The 16,022-nt window shown below is 55.1% G+C and overlaps 3 protein-coding genes across 4 annotated transcripts; 1 reads left to right on the forward strand and 2 right to left on the reverse strand.

Annotated features, from left to right (window-relative positions):
• Positions 1 to 75: 75 nt before the first annotated feature.
• Necab3 (N-terminal EF-hand calcium binding protein 3) lies at positions 76 to 15,877 on the forward strand. 2 transcript variants are annotated; one of them, XM_050151296.1, is made up of 13 exons: positions 76 to 267; positions 1,881 to 1,905; positions 3,014 to 3,122; positions 3,748 to 3,773; positions 3,919 to 4,016; positions 11,423 to 11,559; positions 11,795 to 11,915; positions 12,032 to 12,154; positions 12,241 to 12,291; positions 12,638 to 12,750; positions 12,909 to 12,986; positions 13,671 to 13,762; positions 13,851 to 15,877. In XM_050151296.1, the coding sequence occupies exons 1-13, from the start codon at positions 166 to 168 to the stop codon at positions 13,877 to 13,879; spliced, it is 1,104 nt and encodes a 367-aa protein (XP_050007253.1). In that variant the 5' UTR covers positions 76 to 165; the 3' UTR covers positions 13,880 to 15,877. The 2 variants fall into 2 exon arrangements, with proteins under 2 accessions (XP_050007253.1, XP_050007252.1); XM_050151295.1 differs by having other exon boundaries at positions 79 to 267; positions 11,795 to 11,913; positions 12,075 to 12,154.
• Actl10 (actin like 10) lies at positions 4,050 to 8,721 on the reverse strand. The gene has a single exon (XM_050151297.1). It carries the CDS (start codon positions 6,419 to 6,421, stop codon positions 5,417 to 5,419), a length of 1,005 nt encoding a protein of 334 aa, XP_050007254.1. The 5' UTR covers positions 6,422 to 8,721; the 3' UTR covers positions 4,050 to 5,416.
• On the reverse strand, positions 8,725 to 11,408 carry CUNH20orf144 (chromosome unknown C20orf144 homolog). Its single transcript, XM_050151298.1, has 3 exons — positions 9,667 to 11,408; positions 9,329 to 9,412; positions 8,725 to 9,146 (listed from the first exon to the last, which is right to left on the reverse strand). Exons 1-3 carry the CDS (start codon positions 9,790 to 9,792, stop codon positions 8,739 to 8,741), a joined length of 618 nt encoding a protein of 205 aa, XP_050007255.1. The 5' UTR covers positions 9,793 to 11,408; the 3' UTR covers positions 8,725 to 8,738.
• Positions 15,878 to 16,022: the final 145 nt, after the last annotated feature.

The following is a 16,022-nucleotide window of genomic DNA, read 5'->3' on the forward strand; positions in this document are numbered from 1 at the left end:
CTTGGGATGGCGCCTTACCCCACCCCCTTTGGAAGCCTCTTCCAGGCAGGGAAACCGAGGCCAGATGGGGCGGGGCCGCGCTTCGGCCAATGGGCGCACGCCCCGCCCCCAGCCAACCTAGGCGGCCTGGGAACCGCAACCCACAGCCTTGCGAGCCTCCGAGCCATGGCGTGCGCCGGGTTGCTCGCTGTGTGCTTGCTCCGGCCACCCGCGCCCCAGCCGCCGCGACACCCCGCGCCTGCCGCGGGACACGCGCTTTTCCAGGATGTGAGTAGGGCACCGGTGGGCGGGCACAGGGCTTCCCAGGTCTCGGTCTTCCGTGGTCCTGTCTCTCCCTCCACATCCTGTTGGTTATGCTTCGGTCCCTCTCCGATATCTGTGACCCTGCTGTTCTCATCCCCCTGCCTTTGTGTTCCTTATACTGTCTGTGCCGCTCCGTGTCTCTCCTTGTCTCCGCAATAGTGTTACTGTCCTCCACCCCAAATATGCCCAGTGGGGCTGGGGCTCTAAACACTCAGTCACAGTAGCCATCACCAACCTGCTGGGCTGATGGGACTTGGTAGCCTGGACCTAGAAGGAATCTCCGTCCTGCCCCAGAAGCCTCAGGCCTAACCGAGGGTGGCAGAGTCCTGCAGTTGGTAAGGGACTCGCCTCATGGGCAGCAGGTGGCATTAAAACCCCCTTATATGGCTTTAGAGCATCCTGACTGCCTCAGCCACTGCTCTAAGCCCCCTATGCCCTCCCCCTTCTTTTTTTTAACCTCTCACTGATATGCGCAGCTGGTCCTGGCCCTCTCCTGCCTCTACTCCAGAGGTCCTTGCTAGTGGGAGAGGCTGTCGTGCCCCTTCCCCAATGTCCTAGTGACTCAGCACGTTGACCATAGTCCTTCAGGCCTAAGGAGATACATTCCAGGTCACAGATGGAGTCAGGGGGCACACGAGGATGTAGATGAACGTGTCTTCATTCCAAGCTTAGCTCTCCTGTCCCAGCCCATCCCAAAGACCCCAGCTAGGCCACACTGAAGTGCTGTGTGACCCCAGTCTAGCAGTGGGCCTTCTCTGAGGCAGCCTGAGGGTTACATTGGTTGTTTAGACCAGTGACCCTGGGTGGAAGAGTTTAGCTTCCAGGACCCTGGCCTAGAGGGTTCGGTCCAGGCCATGAACTTGGTGCCCTTTGCTAAGCTGTTTTGGAGGACTGGTTCCTAATAGGGCAGGCACTGGAGAATGCTGCTATCTGCTTCATCACTGCCTCTGCAGACAAAGTCTGCTGACCCTAGCCATCTTCCCTGCTCCTCATGCAAATGTGTATGCACAGATCCCAGCCTTTGAGATGGCCTCTTCCCCAGTCCTGAAAGGGTTAAACTCCCTCACTACTAGTGGGAAAACCAAAGCACCCACAGAGGGCTAGCCAGTGGCTGCCAGTCTTCGACAGGCACAGGAAAAGCCTACTCAGTGAGGGTGGATGGAGAATGGACTACAGGAGGGCACGCAGAAGAGCCAGGGTGCAGGTCTGGTGAAGCTTTCACGGCTCCTCAGGACGGATCTTGGGCCATCTGTTCAAGCTTCCTCAAGCTGGGACCATGCCAAAGGCTGAACCATTAGAGGGAACTCAGGCTAGACTCCAGCTGTGGGAAGTGGAGGTACAGAGAGCTGGCCAGGAACACCCACCCACCGTGAAGTTGCCCTGCAGCAGGAGGGAGTCAGCCTTAGGGCTTGCTGTGCGATCTTCCTGTGGTACCTTGCTGGAGACTCCGGCAGTACTGCCCTAAGCTGGAGATGCAGGGGAGCTGGCTGTCCAGCTGGGGCCCCATTGGCTTGGGAGGGGACTCCTACCTCTCTGGCTCCACTCACAGCACCCTCTTATTTCCCTTTGGCCCTTAGGTTTTCCGCAGAGCAGACAAGAATGGTGAGTGTGGCTTCTTCCCCTCTGGTCCCACAGCCTATGTGTGCGGCGGGGCATGGGGGGGGGAGTGGGGTGGTAGGAGAGCTAGGGAGTTATAGCCTAGAGTGAAGTCTTGAGACTCCCAAGTGAGAGATAAAGCTAGGGACACTGCCTGGAGAACAGATGGTGTGCAGAACAGGGAACAGAGAAATATGCTTTGACCTGAAGCTGGAGCTGGGGGCTTATGTTTGACCCGAGGCTGGAGCTGGGGGCTTATGTTAAGCAGTACTTTAGCTCCATGATGGGTGCTTGTATAAGACCTTGTAAAGCCTGTACAACAGCTTGCGAGGTGGGGATTCCTCACTCCATTTCACAGGGAAGGAACAGAGGCTCAGAGGAGGACATCAGTTGTCTAACCCTTTAAGTAGTGGCCCTGAGACCCAGATCACCCTAGGCTCCCTGGATGAGGTGGTGGAGCGCCCCATTCAGCCTTCACTTTTCTTCCCCATGAGGCTGCAGATTCCTGTGTTTCAGCTTCCTGGTGTCCCCAAGTGCTTGTCCTTTTAGGAGCCTCTTCAGATTGATTTAAGACACATGCTCTCAGTGCATGCTCTCTGTGGCAGAGGCCCAGGCCCCACCCCCATCTTTGCTTATCACTCAGACCAAACCCCATCATCTTTAACCATCTTGTTCTGTTCTCTGCCTCTGCTTCCATCCCCCTATGCCAGGAAGCTCATTCTCACCCGAGCCAGTCTGCTGCTTTGTAGAGTCTGTCAGAAGGCTTCGCTTCCTCCCCTGTGACCCTGGGGCAAGGCTAGTTTATGGGACCAGAGACTGTGCCTCTAAGTCCTGAGCCATGCTCTGGTGTGTTCCAGGTGGTTCTCTCATACTTCCATTTGACAGATACCGAGTCCCTACCAAATGTATCCTGTACGAAGTGTCTCCTTCAGCATATACTTTTGGGTACTCTTGTCCTTTTGTCCAAAACAGTCAGGGCCACCACTAAGGCCACCACCCTAGGCTATCTGACTGAGTGATTGTGAATGCTGCCAGGCCTTTGGGGAACCTGAATTTGGGGGCAGGATACAGCCAGGACTCAAGGATACCAACTCTATGCCCTGCCTCTCCCCAGACGATGGGAAGCTCTCCTTTGAAGAATTCCAGAATTACTTTGCTGATGGGGTTCTCAGCTCAGTGGAGCTGCGGGAACTGTTCAGCGGAATTGATGGGCACCTCACCGAGTGAGTCCAACCTGGCCAGGTTGTCCCAACCTGTGTCCCCTGCTATCACGGCTCCTTCTGGAGGCAAGGGGGTGGGGAAAGACGTCAGGGCTCAGAGCCAACTTTATCCACCCACCTACACCCTCTTCAGCTCCAGCCTTGTTGCTACACTGCTTCCAGCTGGGACCCCAGAATAACTAGGCTTGACTCACCACCCGTGCTCAGCGCCTTCATTCCCATGCAGAGGATGTCCGAGGACAGCTGGGTCCTGCCTGCCTCCGCCTGTGGATGCAGGTGCAGGAATACACATCTTCCCATGTGTCCACATACACACATCTGCTTCAAGTAGACACTCCTTCCCTGCCTCTTGACTTGGGGACACACACGCCATGAGCGTGCAGAGCAGCTCCCCTCTCCTCCCATCCCCTCCCTTCCTTCCTCTTTTCCTTAGTGTGTATGTCCCAGACTAGATCAGCATTCAAGGCTTCAGAGGCTTGGACTGACCCCTTTGAAGTGCCTGTGCCCCTCCCCCACCAAACAGATGCCATGCCAGGCTATGTAAACTGGCCGGGGACACTGGCACCTACGTTCAGTTCACAGGCCCAGGTTCTAAGAGTCTGAAGAATGTTTTCTTTTTCCCTCACAGCAATTTAGAGACAGAGAAACTGTGTGGTGAGTAGAGGCCTATGCTGGCCCCTGTGTCCCAGCCCCTGGGCAGGCGGGTGTGGTGAGGGTACTGTGGGGTAGGAAGCCAGGGGCAGCTGAGGAGTTCCAGGCTGGAGAGATGGTGTGGCTGGAGCCCCTTTTCTGCCTACAGACTATTTCTCCAAACACCTGGGCGTCTATCGGCCTGTGCTGGCGGCGCTGGAGTCACTGAACCGTGCGGTGCTCACTGCCATGGACACAACAAAGCTGGTAAGTGCAGGGAAGAGCCCGTGGGGAACCTGCAATGATGGCTCGCTGCAGTGGGACTCTTCCCTGTCATAGCTCAGGGCTGTGGAAAGGAGCTGGGATTCAGACTCGGGTATTCCCACTTAACAACAGCCCTTTACTCCCTGATCCAGTTTCGTCATCTAAAAGCCAGAGGTGATAATGAAGAATTAAGTGGGTCATGGTGGCTCACACCTGTAATCGCAATACTCAGGAGACAGAGGGAGGAAGGTTTGCTGTCCGTTTCAGGCCAGCCTGGCTAGAGTTAGACCCTGTTGGGGGAGGAAGAGGCAGGGAGCTAGTGTTTTGTCCTTTGCTCTATTCCCAGTACCCAAAACAATTCAGGCAACATAGTAAGTTTTTGTTGACCTGATGTAATTGCTGGGGGCTGTCAAGCCAGGACCTAGCAGGCATGGGCTAGGACGTAGGAGATGAGGTGATTCATGTCCCCAGGTACATGGAGCCTGTGAGGCAGGGCCTAAGCCCAGGACATGTGAGAAGGCAGGCGTCTATAGATACATGTACCTGTTTGTTGGCCTATATTATAACCTGTGCAGACAAGTGTTGACAGCCAGGGCTCCAGACCCTTAGTGATCAAAACCAAAACAAAACAAAATAAAAAACCACCACCCCCTTTATGTGTTAAGCTAGGTGGTAGCTTACACTTTTTCTTTTTGGAGACAATTTCCCTTGACTGTCCTGGAACTTGCTCTGTAGACCAGGCTGGCCTTGAATTCACAGAGAGCTGCCTGCCTCTGCCTCCTGAATTCTGGGATTAAAGGTGTGCACCTCCACTGCTTGGTGGTGGTTCACACTTCTAACCCCAGCACTTGGAAGAGGCTGGAAAGCTTGAGATGAAACCCAGCCTGGGCATATAGCTGAGATCCTGTCTTAATAGAGAAAAACTCTCCCTTTCCCCATGTCCACGGCTCTTCTGGAGGTGGGTTGAGCAGGCCTGGGGCTTTTCCCAACTATCCTTATTTTGATACTTGAGGATAGACCCTAAGGCTTTGTACATGCTAGTCACTGCCCCCCCCCCCCCCTCTACAGAAAAGGGAATGCTGAGAGCTTCAAGTGAGGGGCAGGGCTTCTAGGTCCCTCATATTAAGAGTTTTTTTTTTCAAATGTTCTTTGAGCCTGGCCCAGCTTGGGGGGGGGGGGGGAGCTGACATTCTCTAACCATGTGGTGGTTTGGGTTTTCAAATGAAAGCAAAATGAGGGTCAGGGTTAGCCCAGAAAGGGAAAAGGGCAGTCCACCCACATATAACCCTGCCAGCTACAAACACTTCAATCTGTTTATCTGGTTCTCCACGCTAGGCCAGAGTTGCCTCCTCTGTTCCTGCAGGGCCCCTGGTGTCACCAGTCATTCTGCGTCCATATAAAACTCAATCGAACACTTCTCGCACCAGAAAAGGGCCATACTCCTCGTACATGGCCCGAGTCATCCAACGGCACTGAAAAGAGTTCAGGGAGGCCATCATGGAACCTCCAGTCCACACAGCTGTGCCCCGCCCAGGCTGAGCCACCAGACAGGGCCGCAGGGCCGGGTACCCATGCCTCCGGCACTGTGCCTCTAGCTCCAGGTTCATGCGCTCCACAAAGCCCGGGAAAAGGGTGGAACCACCAGCCAGCACCACCGTACTGGCCAGGCGTGTCCGCAGTGTTGAGGGAATCTTCTGCAGTGCCTGGAAGGCCAATGTGGGCAGTCCTGGCTCAGGGTGGCCTAGGAGACTTGGCTGGAAGAGGGGTTCAGGGCAGCGGAAGCGCTCGCTGCCGAGGTACACGTAGCAGCCCTCTCTCAGGCAAAAGCAGGCCCTCTGGTGGCGGGCAGGGTCACAGATATCACCCTGGAAATCTAGGGACACGTAGCAACAGCGCTTCTTGAGCTGTGTAACGGTCTTGCGGGGCAGAGCCTGCAGCTGAAGATCAGGGCACGCCGCCACCAGCAGGTCTCGAAAGTAGCGCGACAGGGTGCTACCTGCCACATTCAGACGGAAGGTGGCCTTGTGCCACGAGTGACCTGCGTAGACGGGGGTGGCGTGGCACACTCCTGCCCCCGCCTCCACAGCCAGCCCACTGAACGCTCCGGTGGAGCAGAGTGCCAGCAGTGCCGTGCTGGCCATGTGGCACGCGGGCACAGCCAGGGCCTCGAACAGCAGCTCGGCCACCTTTTCTCGGACCTCCGGTGGTGCTGATGGCGAGTCGCTCACTAGCACGGGCCACTGCTCGGGGCGGACCTGCAGGCCTCCCACTATTAGACGCTCCCACAGTCCCTCCAGTGCGTCCCAGTCCACCACCACGCCGTGCTTGATAGGGTGCGCACGCGCCACGCCGCCTGCCAGCTCGCAGCCCGGTGCTCCAGGCAGCACTGGCCGGTCCCAGCTTGGCATCAGACTTGAGCTCTTCAGCACAATGCGCGGCTGGAGCTCCCCGGCGAAGCCTGCCTTAGTGAAGCCGGAACCTTGGTCTACCACCACCGCAACGTGATCCAAAGAAGGGAGCCTGTGGACGCGGCGGGTCCTGGGCACCGACGCCACCTTCTGGGCTCAGGGTGCCCCGAAGCCCTGTGGGCCTTCTGGGCGATAACCAGCCCTCAGTTCTCAGCTCCGCCTCTGGCTACGAGGTCCCGCCTCTTAGGGCGGTGGTTCTTTTTTTGGCTCCACCCCAAAGGGGGGTGTGGCCCTGCTGTTAGTACTTAATTCCTCCTTAGGGTCCTAGAGTCTGGGCACGTCACCTAGCTTGACTAGAGAGTTACCTCGCTGTGGAGGTGGAAAGGAATGGTTCGAGAAGAAAGGAACTTAGATTGGGCTCATTGTGACCTCAGTCTGGCCGCGCAACTCCCACCCCCTTCCTCCTGCACAGGGCTGATGGCAGCCATTTGGGATCCCATAATAGGGGCCTGGGCTGACCAGCCAGCCGATTCTTTTCCCAAACGCTTGGAGTATCTGTGTACTCGGGCCACAGTTCTAAAGAGAAAGCTCTCAACCAAAAATCTAGTTACAGTGAGAACTTCCCTGTGCTCAACCTTACAGCCACACGGAGGTCTAGTCTGACCCCTTCAGCTCTGAGGCCCACATAACCACCTAAGCAAGCCCAAAATCTTTGTAGTGTTTCTTGCTCCTAAAGGTAGCCACGAGTCTCCCTCCTGGATAGACTATTCTCTTTAGGATCATTTTGGTTATAAATAGAAGATTCAGATGCACTTGAGCTAAAAATAAGGACTATATGGATACTGGATGTTTTCTGGATCACAAGGGCGGATACTGGATGTTTTCTGGATCACAAGGGCGGGAAGTCTTAGGAACAGCATGTGACCATAGGGTTGTGGTTAACTGCTAAGGTCTCTTAAAGTTCCCATTACAGTCCTGGAGAAGGGCATAATAGAGCCAATTTGGGGCAAGCGCACAGGTGCTGAGAACCGTGTGACGGGGCAATTAACTCTCAGTAGGTACTATGTTCTCGACATGTCCACAGTCTGTCCACAACTTATGGTTCCAGTGGCTTGAGACCTTCATCCTGCTACCTCTGGTCCCAAGGGAGCCCTTCTGAGTCAGTCATCAATGTGTGGCAGGAAAGACGACTCAAGAGTTTTTGTTTCCTGAAGCAATCTGCTGCACTGAGCTCAAGATCCTCCTGCCTCATCCTCTTGAGTGCTGGTATTACCTCAGCTGCCTACAACTGGAGATGGTAGCTTTAGGGTCTGTTCTGGAAGCTGGGTGTGGGATCCAAGAAAGCCAGCAGCTGGCTTCTCCCCTAGCATGCTGCTTCTCTCAGGAATGATACGAGGAGTGAGAATGACTCTGAAGCCCACTGGTGCCACGAAAGTACGGAAAAAACAGGTGGCAGGAACTGAGGGTAGACAGGCTGGGGAGATGGACAAGCACGTCCCAATTTTAGCCTTGGGCTTTAGTGGGGCTAGTGGAGAAACACTGGGCAGTGGTGGCAGGGGAAATGAACTGCCTTAGAATCGCGGTTTGAAAGAAGCTTTGGCTACATGTGGGGTAGAGGATGAAACTTGGTACCTTGGGAGAAAAGTGCTTTGACCTGAAAATTTGGGGAATTGAAAGCTTGGGAGTTACTGATCACTCGCAGGCAGGAGACAGACCAGAGAGGCTCAAGCCCTTTTTCTTTTGTTTTGTTTTTCGAGACAGGGTTTCTCTGTAGCTTTGAAGCCTGTCCTAGAACTAGAACTAATTCTTGTAGACCAGGCTGGTCTCGAACTCGCAGAGATCCGCCTGCCTCAGCCTCCCGAGTGCTGGGATTAAAGGCGTGTGCCACCACTGCCCAGCTCTAAAACCCTTCTTGAGTGTTTTGCCATAGGTGGACGCTGTCGTTCTACACCACCATGGTTGACTAGCCTCTCTGTTCTTCCTGGTATGATGTCTGCTAGGAGCCTGGGACCCTCCCTCCGCCTATGAGGGATTTCTGAACGTTGAGGACTCTAGAAGACCTTTGGTGAAAACAGGTTATCCCAAGCGTAGCCAAGTATAGATTGCTCAAGTCCAACTTGAGCCTGTGGGTCCGGCATGAGCTGACTTTTGTGCCACAAAGATAGGTTAGGCGCAGCTCTAGCTCCAGGTCGTGGTGATGGCTCTGCTTCATTCCTACTCACTGGGGGACTCAGCAGGGACAGAAGTGGAAGTGGCCCAGGTTGCTATGTGCTCTTTATTGAGCGGAGTCCTAGCGCGGGGGAGCCGTGCCAAGCACTCAGGACCGCGGGCGAGGGCAGCGGCGCCGCTTGCGCGGCTGCTCCTCGCGGGGGTCGCCTTCGCTGCAGACCTCGTGGTGGGTCAGCAGTTGAGCGTACAGCGGCTGCCAGCCCTGCTGGGCCTTGGCCCCGCCCCCCCGCCCGCCAGCCGCGCGACGCCCTTCCTCCTGCAGCCGTGCTTCCAGCTGCAGCAACAGCACCAGGATCCTTTTCATCTCCCCGGCGCGCGCGCCTTCGCGCCTGTCCACGCCGTCGCCTGCGCCACGCAGCATGGGCGCCACCGCTGGGAAGCATGTCGGGGCGCCGAGCGCATCCTCAGCCGGCCGCCCGGGCCGCGCACACGGGCACGCTGCTGCCTCGGCCAGCTGCTGCCGCTTGTCCAGCGGGAAAAGCAGTACGATCTTGGTCTGGGGGTGGGCGGGTTGTGACGGGAAGAACGCGCCAGGGCAGGGCCTGAAGTCACTCCCGTGCCTCTGGAGGACCCAACCTCCCGAACCCCACGGTGCCATCAGGGCCGTTCACCCCGCACCCCGGGACTCTGCCTCCTCACAGGAACCCATCGTCCACCCTTGGCCCATCCACTGCGTACTTTCCCAGCCTTGATGCGGAGGTTCTCACCCACCCGGGCGGAGTCAGGGGCCTCACGCCATTGAAAGAAGGGGAAAGTGATGTGCTGTGAGGCTGTGGGCTGGAGAGAGGGAGTAAAGGATAATCCATGTCTGGGACCCCAGCGACACCTATGCCTTTGGCCTCACCCCTGGATAGAGAGCCCCACTTTCTGCCCTTGCTTCTAGGGCTCCTATACCACCTATGTGGGCTTCAGAGACTCTCCACCTCTAAACAGATTCTCTAAGTCCTCTCATGCCCCTGGGTCTAAAGGCGCAGACTCCAGCACCCGGTATCCCATCGGGTCTCCTCCCTACTCACACTTGGCTTTTTCCGCTTGAGGTGGCTGAAGAACTGCTTGTGACGGGCCTTGTCCATGTCAGGCGGCCTGTCCTTGCTGGCCTGACTGGGTGCTTTGGTCCTCTTGTGGGAAATGCTGTTTCCCATGGTAGGACTGGTCACTAGAGGCCACTGCCCATGCTGCCTCGGCCCTGCCCTCTACCCAGGGGTCCCGTTTGGCCCCGCTCCAACAAGTGAACTGCATTGTGAGCTCACAAGTGACCTCATTACACCAAAGCTGCGTTCTTCCCCTGGACCGCCCCAGCTCCGGAGAATCTGGCCTCTATTCATTTTCATGACCTCTTCTGGGCTCAGCTTCCCAGCTGCAAAACAGGGCTAGTGCTTTAACCAAAGAATGCTTAGAAGGTGCTTAAAGGTGCACAGAGGGGAAATTTGAATCTTGGCCTGCCACTAATTAGGTGCTTAATCTTGGCCAAGGTTCAACCAACCTCTCAAGGCCTCAGACACGGAGTAGAGTCAGCTATGGTTCCTACAAATCATGACGGGTAAACGAGATTCTGGGGAGGAGTCTGGTGTGGGGTGGGTGGTCACACATAGCAGAAAATTCATCAGTCCTCGTGTACCTCCAAAGGGAAGTTACTGAAAAGGGGTGGCACCGAAACAGGTCCCACAGACTTCAGGACAGGAATCGGGCACTAGTCCAGCCCTTTTGTTGTAAGCCTGGTCCACAAGGTACCATCTGGGTTGAGCCAAGGCAGGTGGTAGGCAAGCAAAGCCCGTGTAGATGTTGCTGTGGAGCACAGCTCCCCATGGCTCCCCAGGACTCCCACCGTAGGTTCGGGTGTGTGGTGGGGGTGAGGGCTTCTCAGGGCATCCTGACTGGTCAGGTAAGTAGCTGAGCAGATTACTAACAGTACGGCCCACAACAGTGGGGGCATTTTCAGATTGAGAACTCTGACTGCGGGCACTAGGCTCAGCCCTTTGTAGCAAGTAACGGAGGGGAGCCTCATTCAGTCCTGTGGGAGAGATGGAGGCACACGATGAAAGCAGTTGAGGAGAGTGGGTATCCCAAGATGGTTGGCAAGGGGCCTGATGCACGGGCAGCCTGTCTCTGCCTACCTTCAGGGAACTGAGGGAAGGCTGGTAGTAGGGGCTGGGGTCAGTGCAGGCAAGTGTGTTTGTGTCTCTTCAGGGGCCTGGATGTCTTGTATATGTAGCGTCTAGAAAAATCCATGCAGCAAACGTTGGTTCCAGAGATTGGTGAATGGAATAACGGAAGAGCAAACACACACAGCACACACTGACTGTGAGCGGGTCCAACAGGCCCGTAAGAGGCCCAAGTGTAAAAGTGGCCTTACTGCCCTGTACCTTTACCCTGCCTGGCTGTGCCCAGGAACATCACTGGCTGTGGCAAAGATGAGATTAACAGAGAAGAGAAACTGAGATCCAGGAAAAGCAGTGTAGTAGTGGGCTGTGATCCTTAGGCGGCAGCTCCGTACCTGCCAGGATGAAAATACCCCAGCCTGGACCAGGAAAGGGGCCCTCAGAAGCTGGGCACACTGGTGCCCATTTTTAACTCTAGCACTGGGAAGGTGTAGGCAGGAGGATCATGAAGCTAAAAAAGACCCTATCTCCAAACCAAACTAGAAAGTGAGTTTCTGCCTGTGCCGGGCCTGCATGCCCTGAACCTGACTTCCCCTGCTACTCCCGTGAGTAAGACATAGGCAGACAGCAAGGTAAGCACCTTCTTCAACCAAACCTCTCTCCCTGCCCACAGGAGTACGAACAGGCCTCCAAGGTGGACCAGTTTGTCACACGGTTCCTGCTTCGAGAAACTGTGAGTCAGCTACAAGCCCTGCAGAGCTCCCTGGAGGGGGCATCAGACACCCTGGAGGCCCAGGCCCGAGGTCAGCGGTACGTGAGAGGGCTCTTGGCCTGTGGTCTGGTGTGTGCCTTTTGTTCTTGCATTCCAAACTCCTCAGTTCCATGGTCTACCCAACCTCTTAGACAGGAAGGCCATGAGTTGGGGACTGGGATTCAAAGACCCAGGAGATCTGCCTTGCCCCACCTAAGCTTGGTCCTGTGCTGGAATCCTGGTCTTGACCCTGTTGTGACTCTGGGGATAGCAGGCTGACCTTCTACTTTCTAGGTTGAATGAAGAACACATTCAAGTGCAGAGCAGGTCCCGTAGCAGCCGGCGGGCGGGGCGCAGAGCCCTGAAGAACATCAGCTGGTCACCAGCCTGGTCTCCTGGATCCTCTGATACAGGTGTGCTTACGGCAGGGTAGGATCTGGCTGCACAGGGTCCAGGGAAGATGTGCCATCTCCTATTCTCTTAGGGCTTTGCTCCGCCACTGTTCCCAGTTTGCCCTGAGAGGACTCCCAGCTTCCGGGGCCCCTGGCTGATATCCTCCTGGTCCCCCTATCAGGGTGGACTTCAGAGGCTGAACTGCAGTGGCGGCTGCAGGTCAATCGCCTCCAGGAGCTCATAGACCAGCTTGAATGCAAGGTAAGCGGCTGGGTGGCCGGTGCCCCTTGAGGACCTGCCCATGCCAATACATGTGAGGCTTGACCTACATTCTTTGCCCTTTGCAGGCACCCCGTCTGGAACCCCTGCAAGAGGACCTTGCCAAGGGGCCTGACTCGGTGAGCTTGGGAAGGAGTGCTCATGAAGAAGGGTAATGGCTGTCTACTCGGACCTGGGAGGCAGGTGCTGGGTTCTGGTTCTTGCTCTATGACCCCCTTAGGTTTTCTGCTCTCTCATCTGTATCTCTGAAAGTCAGGCCTAAGGTAGGAATGGAAGCGAGAGGGCACAGTGGGAGGTGGTACCACAGACAGGGTCAGTGGCTTGGAGGATGGAGTCAGAGATGCTGGGAGGTCCTGTCGGTTGTGGGAACCTGACCCCACAGGGTGCAGATCTGAACCATATTAGGAAGGGTGAGGTCATAATCTGAGCCTAGCTTACCCCAGTGACTAGCTGCTCTCTTGCCAGCACATCCTTGTGGCGCAGAGACAGGTCCAGGTGGCAGAGGATGCCCTGCAGGATTTTCACCGTGCCCTGTGCTGCTACATGAACTTCACAGGGGCCCAGAGCCATTGTCTACAGTGAGTCGCTGGCTAGCTAGTGGGATGTTTGAGGCGGGGAGGGGTAAGCAGGAGGGATGGTGAGCTGGGTAATCTGGGCAAGGCTCCCATGAGATCCTTGTCAGGTAGTCAGTGGTGGTCATAGCCCTGGTCCAGCCTAGCTACCTCTGGCTCTGCAGTGTGTCTGCCCAGAAGATGCTAGACCATGCTGCCTTCACCCTCTATGAGTTCTGGCAGGATGAAGCCTCCTGGAGAAGGTGAGTGGTGGTTTAACAGCTGACACTGACTATGGGTTCTGGAGGGGTTCTGACTAGGTCCAAGTCCTACCTTCCTGTTCTCTGGCTGTGTGACTTCAGATAACTTACCTAACTCATCTGAGTCCCAGATGAGATGATGTATAAAGAATGAATGCAAATTAGGTATTGAGTACATGCCTGTTATATCAACACTGAAGGCAAAGGTAAGAGAGCTCGGAGTTTAAGGCTAGCCTGGGTTACAAAGCAAATTCAGCAAAGCCCTGTTTCAGAACAAAACAAACAGACAAACAAAAACAACAGATAGTTAACACAAGTTGGCCATGGTGGCACAAACCTAAACTCCCAGCACTTGGAAGGCAGAGGCAGGAGGATCAATGATTTAAGGCCAGCCTGGACTATATAACAAGACCCTATAAAACAAACTCAAAGAACTCAAGACAATGCCAGGTGCAGAGCAGGTACTCCGTGAATGTACACTGTTGTCAGTGTGTGCCCCTGTGCTGGCAGTAGTCTAGTGATGTAGGTACCTTGTTCCCATTTTACCCAGGGGGAAACTGGAGGCTAGAACAGTAGAGGAAGGGTTGGTGCTTGAGTCCAGGCAGCAGGACTAATGTTGGGTAACGAGAGCAGAGCACTGATCTCAGAGCAGATGGCTGCAGACTGTCTCTTCCATGGCCCTCCCAGGCACCAGCAGTCACCCTGCAGCAAGGCCTTCCAACGCACTCTCATCGATCACCTGCAGGCCCCGGACACCCTCACCACTGTGTTCTTCCCAGGTGTGTTGTCCCCTGTGCTCCAAACAGCTCTAGGACCAGGGGGGCAGCCCCTCCCCCAGCTCCTGACCTCCCAACCTCTCACCCACAGCCTCCTGGTGGATTATGAATAATAACTGAGTCGGGTCTGCTTAAGCTGGTGACTCTGCAGCATGGCCCATCACTCTAGAGCCTTCGGCACTGGTCAACTCTACACTAAGACCAAGAAGCCTGCCTGTTCTCAGGCTAAGGGCTGATCAGCTGGTAGAGGGGCTTAGCACAGGGATCAGGGACTGGGTTGCCTGCTTATTTATTTTGCTGTTTGTAGCTTCCAAGCACCTGGGCTTCTGCCTGACTTGGGAAGCCCAGATCCTGGTTCCCTTGTCCTCTGTCTTGGTGTGTGACCCACCAGGCAGATAGATCCCTTCCCTCTCTGGCTGCCTAGGAGTGTCCTGCTTTCTGTTTGTTGTTTTGGAGTTAGGTTTCTGTTCTTCCTCAACCAGTGGCAGAACCAGGGCTGATGCTCAGGGACCCCCTCAAACCCTGGGACCTTGACCCTTGAGGCTAGGCCAACTCAGTCTGTAGTGTAGAAACCCAGGATGTCTATCACTCTTCTGGGTTAGATCTAGAATTTCTAGCATCAATTTGTTGTACATGAGACTTCTGGAGTATCCTGGGTTGGTTTGCATGATATTTGCATACCATTTGCATGTTCTGCCCCACCCATTCTCAGGGCACTATGAGAAGCCCCAAGAAGACCTTGCAAAGTAGCAATAATTTGGGCCTAGAGTTGCCTGTTGCCCCCAGAGGAGATCTCTGAATCTAAGTTTAGGACCCCAGCACAGAGGCAATAAAGTTGGTGGTTACCTGTGGTGCTGCCTCTGTTTGTCTGTCTGTCTTCCTGGCCACCTTGACGTGAAACTCAGGGAAGAAAGCTACAGTTGGTACCCAGCTGAAGCTGCCTCATGGGCAGAGGGAGCTTTTTCACCGCTCTCAGCTCAAGGCTGCACCCCAGACCCTGCCTCCTGAGCTCTGCCTGGGAAAGAGGACGGACAAGGTCCAAGCTCAGCTTTACCCTACAGAGTCTTCTCGGTGTTACAAAGAGCCTGCTTGACTGAATTCCTGAGTGCACCTATCTCATGCCAGAACCTGCCAAGATAGCCTGTCCTCACCACTGTCTCTTAACAGCATATTTAAGAGTCCTAGCAGCCATAACAGGGCAGGGGGACTCCTACAGGACAAGGCTGAGAAGTAACTAATGGGGATACCTTAAGTGATGCTCCACATGAAGGGGCATGGTACCCCAAGAGCACACAACGGATGGCACCTGTCTCACATGTGGGAACCACAAGTTCTGGGTGGCAGGAATGCTCAACTCCAGCTAACCAAAGGAAGCCAACCGAGGGATGCCGAGACCAGGAGGAAGGAAGAAGACTGGGGACAAAGCTGGGGAGGCAGGGCCCTTAAAGGAGCTTCATTCTGGAAGCTTTAGTAGGTGTGAAACCAAGGCTGGTGGCCAGGGTCTGAGTGCCTAACTGCCATATCCCTGCTGGGTGCTGGGGTGTGGCCAGAAAAGCATCTCTGCTGGCAGGAGTGCAGATCTGGCCTCCAGGCAGGGTCTTTTCTGTGGGTCTCCCTACTGGCTTCAGCAAAGGCCTGGGTGCCTTGGGGCCAGCACTTGAACCCAGCAGGCTCCAGAATGTGCTGCCAGTATCTGATCCACATGGGCCCTGGGACTCTTTGGAGAGGTTTGTTACACGCAGTGTGGTTTCAGTGTCCCCTTAGAGAGGGAGCCAGTCTGGGAGGAATAATCCCTGCTCTCAGTCCTGTGTTGCAGCCTCCCCGTTCCCCCCACCCCATAACAATAATAGACTCCCACAACTAAAGGCATGAGTTGCAGCAGACATGCTTGCAGTGGACAAGCCTTGGACTCCAAGAACAAAGGCAAAAAAAACATCACCGTCTGTGTGTTGTGTGTATTGGCCAGAGGGCAACCTCAGGTACTAATTTAATTTGTTTTGTTTTTAAAGACAATGTCTCAAAGACCTGGAACTTGCTGAGGCTTTTCTGGCTGACCAAGAAGCCCCAGGAATCCACCTGTCTCTACCTCCCTCCCACTGAGAGCTCAACCTCACCTGTTTTTTTTTTAAAATAAGGGTTCTGGGGACTGAACTCAGGTCTTCTATTTCCCAGTGCCCCTTGCTTTTTTTTTAATTTTTATTTATTTATTAAAGATTTCTGATTCTTCCCCGCCACTGCCTCCCATTCCCCCCCCCCCCCCCCC

This window comes from Alexandromys fortis, unplaced genomic scaffold (assembly GCF_014885135.2).
Source record: "Alexandromys fortis isolate MF-2015 unplaced genomic scaffold, M_Fortis_MF-2015_v1.1 scaffold_27, whole genome shotgun sequence".
NCBI lineage: Eukaryota > Metazoa > Chordata > Mammalia > Rodentia > Cricetidae > Alexandromys > Alexandromys fortis.